General features: G+C 42.7%; 1 protein-coding gene across 3 annotated transcripts in view; it reads right to left on the bottom strand.

Moving 5' to 3' along the window:
* The window catches only part of man1a2 (mannosidase, alpha, class 1A, member 2), a 151675-nt gene that overhangs the window by 33764 nt on the left and 105052 nt on the right, over positions 1 to 12859 (bottom strand). For all 3 annotated transcript variants that reach the window (XM_086006775.1, XM_086006778.1, XM_086006776.1), the window contains exon 4: positions 4804 to 4922. In XM_086006775.1, the coding sequence (XP_085862901.1) occupies positions 4804 to 4922 (119 nt within the window). The remainder of the gene's footprint in view (positions 1 to 4803; positions 4923 to 12859) is intronic.

Below are 12859 nucleotides of genomic sequence, written 5' to 3'. Positions count from 1 at the left end.
GACCCGACACTCTCTCGGGTCTTTGATTTGACGGTGAAGGGATGGCCAGCACATGGCGACTCACTGTTGCCAGCATCCTCGCCAAGGAGAGAACAGCGGTCAGTGTGCCGAGGGACCTTGATGTGTGGATCCCGAGTGGTAATTCCACCCAAGTTGAGAGATTGAGTGCTCAATGAGCTTCATGAGGGTCATCTGGGAGGGGTAAAAATGAAGAGCCTAGCCAGGGCGTTTGTGTGGTGGCCGGGAATCGATAAAGAAATCGAGGATATGACCAAGAGATGCACAGGATACCAGAAGGTCCAAAACGCTCCACCACAGGCCCCGCTACATCCATGGGAGTGGCCCTCATCTCCATGGCAACGGGTACACATTGAGTCCATAAATGGACCAGCAAAATCAATGTTCCTAATCGCTGTGGACGCCCATTCAAAATGGCCAGAGGTCATCAAAATGTCCTCCACCACCACGGAGAAAACTATTGCAGTCCTACGGACCATCTTCGCCAGGAATGGCTTGCCAGAACGGCTTGCCAGAACAGATTTGCTCCGACAATGGGCCACAGTTTATGTCCGAGGATTTCCGGAGGTTTCTGAGGAATAATGGGGTGAAACATTACACATCTGCCCCATATCATCCAGCCACAAATGGGTTGGCTGAGAGGTTTGTTCAGACCTTTAAAAAGGCAATGCATAATGACGACATACCACTACAACACAAGGTGGATAATTTCTTGTTTGCTTACCGGAATGCGACACATGCAGTCACCAACCAAACTCCAGCCATAATGTTCTTCAACCGAAGGCTAAGATGTCGTCTGGATTTGCTCAAACCAAACATAAGACGAGATGTTGAGGATAAGCAATTTCAGCACATAAATGAGAAGCCAACCAGGAGCTTCAAGATAGGGCAGCCAGTCTTGGCCCGCGACTACCGAACAGAAAAATGGCAGCCACGAACGATATGCACACAGCAGGGACCACTAATGTACACAGTGGACGTTGGAGAGAGCATCGTGAGATGCCATGCTGACCAGATTCTAGAGTCACAGGAACAAGCCAAACCCATACCACGAGCAGGTGCACCTGGTAATCAACCCGAAGTACAGATTGCGTCTACCTCAGAAGCAGTGGTATTGGAAGCTGACGAACCAACCAATGACAATGAGCCAGAATCAACTCCGCCGCAAGAACAGGATACTCGTGAAAGGCGTTATCCAGTCAGGATCAGGAAGCCTCCTCAAAGACTGAACTTATAAATTATTATTTCAGTTGATGTATATAGTACAGAGAAAGTTGTAATTGTAATTAGCTATTATTTAATTGTTAATGTTATGTACTGTTTATCTAAAAGGGGAGGAATTGTTGTGTATGTACCTTTAAGAGAAGAACTGATTCTATACTGCAGTACCGGCAGTGACCACCCCTGTATATAAAGCCATAGCAGGCTTCTGTACTTCAGTCTTGAATTACTCTCTGTTCAGTAAATACCTGTTTTACTGTTCTCCTGCAGTCTGAGTATTATTGATCCTCGGACACTACACTTCTACCTCCACAGCACGACTGCGGGCTGCTGCCAGCCCACAATAGCCCAACCCCGCCACCCCCCCAATTCACGTTCCCGCCCCCCAAGACCTACCAGAGAGCCGCTGCTCGACTCACAGCCGCCCCAATTTTTTAAAATTATTAGTTTATGGGATGTGGGCATCGCTGGCAAGGCCAGCATTTATTGCCCATCCCTAATTGCCCTTGAGAAGGTAGTCATGAGCCACCTTATTGCACCGCTGCAGTCTGTGTGGTGAAGGTACTCCCACAGTGCCGTTAGGTAGGGAGTTCAGGATTTTGACCCAGCAACGATGAAGGATCGGCGATATACTTCTAAGTCAGGATGGTGTGGGGGAACTTGGAGTTGGTGGTGTTCCCATGCACCTGCTGTCCTTGTCCTTCTAGGTGGAAGAGGTTGCGGGTTTGGGAAGTGTTGCCGAAGAAGCCTTGGCGAGTTTCTGCAGTGCATCTTGTAGATGGTACACACTGCAGCCACGGTACGCCAGTGGTGGAGTGAGCGAATGTTTAAGGTAGTGGATGGGGTGCCAATCAAGCGGGCTGCTTTTTCCTGGATGGTGTCAAGCTTCTTGAGTGTTGTTGGAGCTGCACTCATCCTGGCAAGTGGAGAGTATTCCATCACACTCCTGGCTTGTGCCATGTCGATGGTAGAAAGGCTTTGGGAAGTCAGGAGGTGAGACACTTGCCGCAGAATACCCAGCCTCTGACCTGCTCTTGCTGCCACAGTATTTGTGTGGCGGGTCCAGTTAAGTTTCTGGTCAATGGTGACCCCCCCAGGATGTTGATGATGGGGGATTCAGCGTTGGTAATGCCATTGAATGTCACGGGGCGGTGGTTAGAATCTCGCTTGTTGGAGATAGTCATTGCCTGGCACTTAAATGGCAGGTAACATTCGCGCCACACATCACCCCAAGCCTGAACGTCGTCCAGGTCTTGGTGCATACGGGCATGGACTGCTTCAGTATCTGAGGAGTTGTGAATGACACTGAACACTGTGCAGTCATCAGCGAACATCCCCATTTCTGACCTTATGTTGGAGGGAAGATCATTGATGAAGCAGCTGAAGATGGTTGGGCCTAGGACACTGCTCTGAGGAACTCCTGCAGCGATGTCCTGGGACTGTGATGATTGACTTCAGCCACCACAACCATCTTCCTTTATGCCAAGTACGACGCCAGCCAGTGGAGAGTTTCCCCCCCCCCCCCGATCCCCATTGACTTCAGTTTTACTAGGACTCCTGGGTGCCACACTTGGTCAAATGCTGCCTTAATGTCAAGGGCAGTCACTCTCACCTCACCTCTGGAATTCAGCTCCTTTGTCCATGTTTGGACCAAGGCTGTAATGAGGTCGGGAGCCGAGTGGTCTTGGCGGAACCCAAACTGGGCATCAGTGAGTAGGTTATTGGTGAGTAAGTGCTGCTTGATAGCACTGTCGATGACACCTCTCATCACTTTGCTGATGATTGAGAGTAGACTGATGGGGTGGTAATTGGCCGGATTGGATTTGTCCTGCTTTTTGTGGACAGTACATACCTGGGCAAATTGGGTCAGAGGAAACTAGAAAACTACCTCAGGAGGAAAGACAGGCACCCGCAGCTTACTGGCATTATTAATGAGGCCCGAAGCCCAATTTTGATCATGTCCGGCCCGAAAACAACTCAAAGTATTCTTCCCCCACTCTCACTTTCATCAATGGCATGTACACGTACTTGGATCCTACAATGTGGACATAACATACCCTAAACCTAGCACACAATGACGGCTAAGTGCTTTGATGGGTCTTAGCTAAGAATTAAATATATCAAGAAAGTGTTGAGATTTTCTTTTACTTTGAACTTTATGAACTCCAATATAATCACCTGCGCTATTATTTTTCAATCTAAGGGCTGCAGCAAATAAACTGGTATTACATAGGATATACGGCACAGAAACAGGCCATTCGGCCCAACTAGTCCATGCCAGCGTTTATGCTCCACACGAGCCTCCTCCCGTCTTTCCTCATCTAAATCTATCAGCATAACCCTCTGTTCCCTTCTCCCTCTTATGCTTGTCTAGCCTCCCCTTAAATGCATCTATACTATTTGCTTCAAACGCTCCTTGTGGTAGTGAGTTCCACATTCTCACCACTCTCTGGGTAAAGAAGTTTCTTCTGAATTCCCTATTGGATTTCTTGGTGACTATCTTATATTGATGGCCTCTAGTTATGCTCTTCCCCCCCCCCCCGCCCAAAGTGGAAACATTCTCATTGTATCCACTCTATCAAAATTTTTCATAATTTTAAAGACCTCGATTAGATCATCCCTCAGCATTTTTTCAAGAGAAAAAAAGAGACCCAGCCTGTTCATCCTTTCCTGATATGTATACCCTCACATTTCTGTTTTCATCCTTGTAAATCTTCTCTGCACCATCTCCAGTGCCTTAATCCAAGAAATTTGTGATCGCCACTGACTTAACTGGGGTCGGAGCTATGGTAATCAAATTTGCATGCTATCGGTGAGGGCATTGGTGGAGCGGTGCAAAAATCCCAGGAAATTATGGCGTGGAGTAAATAATGGTGTAAATCACTTATACCACTACTAACAAACCCAACGCTGTAGATGCGCCATTTGAATGGAGCAAGTCTCCAGGAAATTTGGGGTCTCATTTTCAGATGGTGCTCATCACCCAGCTATCTTACTTTTCCCCTATACGAGGTATGCATGCAGATAAGTGCTGCTTTTTAACAATTTATAACTTTCAAAATTTTAAAAGCCTTTTCACAGTTAGGTGATATTGGGCAACCCAGCTTCCTCCCTTGCCTCCATTTCAGCCCACTCCAACAATCTGAATTTCAATCCTCTCATGGCGTCATTTTGACCTATTCAGACCTTTTATATAATTTTTCTGCCCGCTTGGGCCGCCACTGCTGCCATTTTGGACCTGGTCTTCCTCCCCTTCCTCTGCCCGCCCCCTTTGAGCCCGTTTGGGCTTCGGACATGTAGGGCACAGCCAAATAGGGCACACTGGACAGGACAGTAAGAGAGAGAACTATAAGGGGGAGCGCAACAGAGGGATGGAGGCAGTGAGAGAGAGGAATGTAGGGTGGCAAGCATCCAACTTCCTATGAGCAGTGCCATGGGAGATCAACTTACTAAGTGTGGATATGTCATGTGACAAGCCAACTCACTGGCAGTTCAAATACGTACTGTTAATAAACCTGAAGGCTCACTCCATATGAAGAAGGAACCAGGGCTATTATGACTTACCACACTGAAATCTAGGTTTTTCTCAATCCATTCTTTCCCATCTCGAAACTCATCAAAAAGACCCATGATGTAAAGCGTATCTAATGCATCCACTATGGTAGCACCCATCTGAGAATTTCCTAAAAAAGAACAAAAACATTCAATACTTTACATGGTATCTGACTAAAAGTGAAACACACCTAAATCTGGCCAGTTCAATTGTGCACCTGAAAATATTACATAGCATTGTATTTATTTTACTGCATATTTACAGCTTTCAACCTTTTTTTAATCTGGGGACTGCTTTATGAAATCAGAAAATATTGCGACTCCCTTTCCTCATAATACATTAGTGACTGACTAAATATTGAAAAGTCACTCCACTCACTGCCACTCTGTTTCCTGGGGAATTCTCCTTCCTCCCAAGATACTCTTTCCCCCTCTCCCAGCTTCCAGAGATGCTTTTCCTCCCTCTATGCCTCTCCTTTCTGCCACCTGGCAATCTGATGGCTCCTTACTGCTAGCTTCATTGCAACAGCAGACTACACAAGGTGGACAGGAATTTCTGATCTGACAAAAATTATCACCAGATCAGGAATGTCTGCCAGTAACACACTGCAGAGAGCAAGGCAACAGCATCATGAGGTAGGAGCAGTACTCAAAACAAGGAGCTATTAAGGAATTGGGATCAATAGCAGGAGCTCCTCAGGAAGAGGAATTGTAACAACCCCTCAACATGATGCTTGTAGATCTCTGGGAGATCACGAGTCCAGATTGCAAATAGTTGCTGGATATCTGAATACTTTTGATACAATACTCTTCCTTCAGTTCAATTGTCATTAGCAGTCTAAAATGCAACAAAAAAGCCTTCATGTCAATGATTCACATTACAATGTCTATGCTTTCAGTTACATCAACTGTGCACATTAGAGGCATACTGCGATGCCTATTACAAAACCAATAGAACGCTGAACTACAGTACATAGCAAAAATAGAAGATTAGTTAGAAAAAAGTCACGATCAAACTATGTAGTACACTGGTCAAAAAATACCTCGAGTACGCTGTCCAGTTCTTGTCACTGAGACACAAGGGAGATGTTCAAGCTTAGAGGCAATGTACAGAAGAGCCACAAGGCTGAACCCCAGTGCCATGGGGTGAGTTATGTGAAAAGATTGGAGAAACTTGGGCTTTTCAGACTTGATAGGGTGCATTAGAGTATATAAAATAGTAAACAGTAGGGAAAACATAAATCCATAAAATTTACTTTAGGAACAGGAGTCGGCCTTTCAGCCCCTCGAGCCTGCTCTGCCATTCAATAAGATCATGGCTGATCCGAGACCTAACTCCATATACGTACCTGCCTTTGAGCCATATCCCTTAATACCTCTGGTTAACAGAAAGCTATCAATCTCCGATTTAAAATTAATTGATCTAGCATCAATTGCTGTTTGCAGAAGAGAGTTCCAAACTTCTACTACCCTTTGTGTCTAAAAGTGTTTCCTAATATCACTCCTGAAAGGTCTGGCTCTAATTTTCAGACAATGCCCCCTAGTCCTAGTCTCCCCAACCAGCGGAAATAGTTTCTCTCAATCTACCCTATCTGTTCCCCTTAATATCTTGAAAACTTCGATCAGATCATCCCTTAACCTTCTAAATTCTAGGGAATACAACCCTAATTTGTGCAATATCTCCTCGTAATTTAACCCTTGATGCCCGGGTACCATTCTGGTAAACCTACGCTGCGCTCCCTCTATGGTCAATATATCCTTCCTAAGGTGGGGTGCCCAGAACTGCTCACAGTACCTCCAGGTGTGGTTTAACCAAGGTTTTGTATAGCTGCAGCATAACGTTTACCCCCTTGTATTCTAGTCCTCTAGATATAAAGGCCAGCATCCCATTAGACTTTTTGATTATTTTCTGTACCGATCCATGACATTTTAATGATCTATGTACCTGGACACCCAAGTCTCTTTGGACCTCCACTGTTTTTAGCCTTTCACCATTTATTGTGAGAGTAGGACAAGATGTCAAACCAGTAAAAGACAAAGTTATGACTTACAGCAGGACATTTTTCTTCAAACAAAGTGATAAATATATGGAATGGATTCCTGGATAGAATAGTGGAGATGAAAACCCTGGAATCATTTAAGAACCAAATGGATGCTGCAGTGGGGGAGTTTATGATAACTAGATGGATAACTACGATGGGCTGAATGGCCTTACTCATCCATAATTATCTTTTTGATCTTGTGAAATACATATCCCTGAAAGAATTGATCCAGCATGTGAACGTTTACGTACCTTCTAACAGAGTAATGCGAGTACTGTGCTCATCAGTCAATGCATTACCATGGCAAACGGCAGTATGAACCTCAAACACAAATATATTTAATATTCACAACTAATTTTATAGGAGAGGCACATTGTGGATGTGAGATTCTTGTTAACCACTGAAAAAAACTCAAGGCAAGATTCACTCATACCATTTTTTGTGGCACAAATGCAAGTGAACAGCAACTTGAGGTCACACTAGAAAGCTCAACTTAGAATACTTGATTAATATGCTGCTCACTTAAATGACAGTTTACAAAAATAGCCACATAGCCTAGTGTGTTCTCACTCTGCAATGAGCAATATTTAAAAAAGTAATCACTTTTCATTCATCATCTGTTCTGGGTCATTTCCTCCAGTCAATTCCTGCTTGCACATTCTAATTTTTGCTTTCAAAAGTGCAAACAAGCTGTCTGAAATATTAATAGCACATACATCAATTAAGAATGTACAACTGGACAGTTAGAAAAGAGAAGGCCCATTATCTCAAGCAAGTCAGTTTAATGACAAGTGAAGCCACATAACTGCACTTCACCAAGAGAAGTATAATCATTCAATAGCACTGATTAATAAAATCTTTACTTAAGAATATTATTCTTATGTTGGTCACACTTCTGTCAGATAGAAATGGTAAGCCTCGGGTTTAAAAATACAAACAACCTTGAATGCAAAACACAAAGACAAAGCTTAAAATTACAATACTACCTAAACCACATCCAGTAACAGAAATCTTTGAACATCAAAACAGCCACAATAAGATGGTTAGGTTATGGATGAAGGATTCAAACTGACATCAAACTGCACAGATTTATACCAGCACAAAGTAAACTTCAGTGCATTTAACTCTATTGCAGCCTGAAAATATTTTTTATTAAGACCTAAAGATTTGGTAGCTGAAGATATGTTGTGTGGATTAGGGTCAACACAGCTTAAATTAAGTCTGTATTTTCAAAGTTTGATAAGGATCTTATTTAGCTATAAATGTTTCAGAAGAGATTGAAAGTAAAAAAATATCTAAATTATTAAGAGACAACTTGATGTCTAATATTTTGTACCATTAGCAATACTTTCAAGCCATATCAGCCTCAAAATTACGAGTGTCAGCTGTGGCTCAGTGGGTAGTACACTCGCCTCTGAGTCAGAAGGTTGTGGGTTCAAGTCCCACTCCAGGGACTTGAGCACATAAATGTAGGCTGACACTCCAGTGCAGTGCTGAGGGAGTGCTGCACTGTCAGAGGTGCCGTCTTTTGGATGAGATGTTAAACCGAGGCCCTGTCTGCGCTCAGGTAGACGTAAAAGATCCCATGGCACTATTTCAAAGAAGAGCAGGGGAGTTATCCCCAGTGTCTTTCCCATATATATATTCCTCAACCAACATAACAAAAACAGATTATCTGGTCATTAGCACATTGCTGTTTGTGGGAGCTTGCTGTGCGCAAATTGGCTGCCACGTTTCCCACATTACAACAGTGACTACAGTCCAAAAAAGTACTTAATTGGCTGTAAAGCGCTTTGAGACATCCGGTGGTCGTGAAAGGCGCTATATAAATGCAAGTCTTTTTTTAAATTAACATTCGTCAAATTGAGTAAATTTAGCAGATCAACAACTGTGGGAGTGTGACTGATCTGATGGATGAGTGAAGTAAGTGTCAACACACAAGAAAAGAACCTGCATTTATATTTGCCTTTCATACCCTCAGGATGCCTCAATGTGCTTTACAGCCAATGAAGTACCTATTTTTTTGAAGTGTAGTCACTTCAATGACTCACACTCTCAGACTTTCTACATGCAGCAAATCTCTTGCACAGGCTTTTTACAGAAAACTTCAATAAATACCTCTGTACATAAAATGCAGCAAATACATGGCTGATTTTTGTGTTAGAAAAAAATGACATGCAGTTAAAAATGACTATCATTTATGGTCTTTATTTTGACCTCCATATAAAACAGTGTAAAGCCAGTATTACTGTTTTGATAATGTTTTCGGACCACTATTTCTTCATTTAATCAAGGAGAGAGAATAATATGGAACATGGGTTTCCATATTACTGTCCCCTTTATATAGAGTTTTCATCACAGGAGGTGGTCATTCAGCCCACCTTGTCTGTACTTTCATATCGATAGACTGCAGGCAAACAACCACCTGCATTTATATAGCACCTTTAACCCAGAAAAATGTTCCAAGGTGCTTTACAAAGTCATAAGAAAAACAGGTGCTGAGCCAAATGAAAAAAAATTAGGAAGGAGGACCAAAATCTTAGCCAAAGAAGTGAGGTTTCAAGATGGTTTTAAGGAAGGGAAGGGAGGCGGTGAGGTGGAGGGACTTAGGGAGGGAATTCTAGAGAATGGCTGCCAATTGTGGAACAGAGAGGTGGGGATGCACAAGAGGCTGGAATCAGAGGAATGAGTATGGGAAGGCTTGAAGAGCTGGTGGAGGTTACAGAGGTAGGAAGAGGCAAGGTGGAGGGATTTAAACGAGGATGAAAGTTTAAAATTTGAAATCATAGAATGATATAGCACAGGTGGCCATTCGGCCCACCATGCCCGTGCCAGCTCCTTGGTAGACCTATACAATTAGGCCCACTCCTCTGATCTTTCCCCACAGCCCTGCAAATTTTTCCTCTTCAACTATTAATCTAATTCCTTATGAAAGCTATTAAAAAATCTGTTTCCATCACCCTTTCAGGCAGTGCATTCCAGATCAAAACTTGCTGCGTAAAAGATGTTTTTCTCACGTCGCCTCTGGTTGCTAGATTGCTGCATGTAGAAAGTCTGCGTGCATGAGTCATTAAGGTAATTTCGCCAATTACCTTAAATGTGTCCTCTGGTTACAGACCCGTCTGCCACTGGAAACAAAACTGGTCATGATTTTGAACACCTCTATCAAATCTCCCCTTAACCTTCTCTGCTCGAAGGAGAACTCAGTTTCTCTAGTCTTTCCACGTAACTGAAGTCCCTCATCCCTGGTACCATTCTAGTAAATCTCCTCTGAACCCTCTCCAAGGCCTTGACATCCTTCCTAAAGTATGGTGCCCAGAATTGGTCACAATATTCCAGCTGGGGCCTAAACAGTGTTTTATAAATGTCTGCATAACTTCCTTGCTTTTGTACCCTCTTCCTCGATTAATAAAGCTAAGGATTCTGTATGCCTTTTTAACAGCCTTCTCCACTTGTCCTGCCACCTTCAAAGACTTGTGTACATACACCCCCTGGTCTCTCTGTTCCTGCATCCCCTGTATAACTGTACCATTTAGTTTATATTGCCTCTTCTCATTCTTCCCATCAAAATAAATCACTTCACACTTCTCTGTGTTAAATTTAATCCACCATCTGTTCCCATTTCACCCATCTGTCTATGTCTTCCTGAAGTCTGTTACTATCCTCCTCAATGTTTACTACATTTCAGAGATGCGAGAGAACCAAAAGCCAATATAAATCAGCAAGGACAGGGGTGAGCATGACCTGGTGCAGGATACAATCCAGCCAGCAGAACTTTGGATCAGATGATGTTCAAGGAGGGTAGAGGATGTGAAGACGTCCAGGAAAAGATTTCAGAAGTGTCTGGAGGTGAAAAGGCATGCATGAAAGTTTCAGTGGCATATAGGGATGGGGGCGAGCGATATTAGAGGTACAACTGGGTAGTCTTTGTGATGGGAAGGAAATGAGGAAGGAAACTCAGCTTGGGGTCAAATAAAGGAGATGTCTGCAATGAATGTCAAGGTGAATTCTGGCCACAGAAACATTATGCACATCAACAGCCATTAAGCAGCCACAAAACCACCAGTAAGTGATTGAAATATTTGGAAGGAGAAGAAATATGGGGGGGGGGGGGATAGCTCTTAGTAGATCAGAGCTAATCTTTGCATCTTTGGTGACCCCACTGAGAAACTCTCACAACAAAGGATAGCCTTGGGCTGGAAGCCTGAGCACTGTTTGCTGTCCCATGTCCACCTGCAAGAGAACTGTACTATGTATATTTTCATTGTTCTATAGCTACAATCACATTCCCCAGATTCTCCAATACATTTGTTGTGTACATTGCTTTAGATGCAACCTCCCAGAGGGTGTAGTAATTGCTAAATTTGCTTCATGCCTGATGGACTCTACAAGAAGTGTTTTGAACAGTGAAGAGCACATTTGCCATTGCCCCACCAAAGGGTTCCATCAGGCAGGCAAGTGCTGTTTTATTCCAGTGACCTTATCCTACACCCATGAAAAAGTACATCTATGATTCTGCTTCCAGGATAAGACAGACAGATTTAGTAGTGCAAACACAAGGAGCTAACATACAGGTCTCAGCAATCTAATTTAGACAGGCCCCAGTGTAAAAGCACTTATAAATGATCTCAGATATCGTATCCCAAATTATTAAAGAAATTAACTTAGCACTGGAACAAATAGCTTCCATTTATTATTACAGGCTTGTCTCAATCTCAACAGATTGAAGAAATACTATTAGCCTACTTCAAGAGCTAAGTTATCAAATGGCAGTTTCTGAGTCGAGTTGTGCATATATGGGCCTCCATCTGCAACAAGAAGCCCTGCCAGTATAAGATCACCATAAACTATTCTGTGCTCAATTCCGTTAAGTTAGAAAATAGATTTTTCTCATTTTATACAAAGGATATTTTCTTCAAACCTTTGGGGTGTGATCTCTCAGGGGCCTTTTATTTGTAGTACAGTTAAAAACCATCAGTGTTACAGTTGTCTCCTCTGTTCAGATTCTATGGATGAAACGTGGAATAAAGCTAAGCACAGAGGCTATATCTTTATAATAAAGATGTGTCAATCTATCAACATAACCATTGGGCTGACCAGTTTTCTTTTTCCTCTCATTGGTTAAGTTGTAAGTCTCTATTTGTTTTCTTGCTAATTGGTTACTTTCTACTTCAGTTGTACTTCATCATTCACCAATCAGATTATGCAAAATCTCTCTCCCCGATTTCAATTTTCTTCCCAATCAAATTCCACTAAAAATATATACAATCACATTCCCCAGATTCTCCAATACAACGATAGTTCCTCATACATCCTACTCTATACTCCTAAAAATAAAATGTATACCACAACACACTAAAAATTGAAAATTTGGTTAGAAAAAAGTACAAACTTACCCATAAACATAGTTAACCCATTTTCTAATAACTCCAACAACTCCTTTGCCTCCAAAATGCATCACCCAAGACACCCCATCAGGCCTTATGAACATCTGGAATCCCAGGCACACTGTCCACCTGATACTTCATGGCTAGACCTCCATCACAAGGACCACTGTTTTCTGACCCATGCATCTGACAATGTGGTCCACTGTTAATTGAGATCAACACATACAGTAGGAAACATTTAATGTGAAATCTCAAGGACTTGTAGAGCCATGATCGTCAGAACCAAAGTCTCTCAGGCTGAAGTACCAGTTAAAGGTTATTTTGTAAAGGACTGATGCATAAATGTCCACACAGGAGATAAACTAAAGTGGAAATACAGATCAAGGCCATAAGATGTAGACTTTAAAACACAGTGCCTTTGCAATTTCCCCCAGTTTAATGATAGCCATTTGTATATGAACTACAAATAATGAAGAATACAACAACGTGCATTTACATAGTGCCTATAAGGTAGTAAAATCACAGGAGTATAATCGAGACAAAAATTGACACCAAGCCAAAGATGGAGATATTAGGACATATGACTAAAAGCTTGGGCAGAGAGGTAGGTTTTAGGGAGCATCTTAAAGGAGGAGAGGT

Source organism: Somniosus microcephalus, chromosome 14 (genome assembly GCF_052327205.1).
Source record: "Somniosus microcephalus isolate GS21.2 chromosome 14, FLI_Smic_1.0, whole genome shotgun sequence".
NCBI classification, from domain to species: domain Eukaryota; kingdom Metazoa; phylum Chordata; class Chondrichthyes; order Squaliformes; family Somniosidae; genus Somniosus; species Somniosus microcephalus.
Note: the sequence above shows the minus strand (reverse complement) of the source record. Positions and strands in the feature narration are given on the sequence as shown.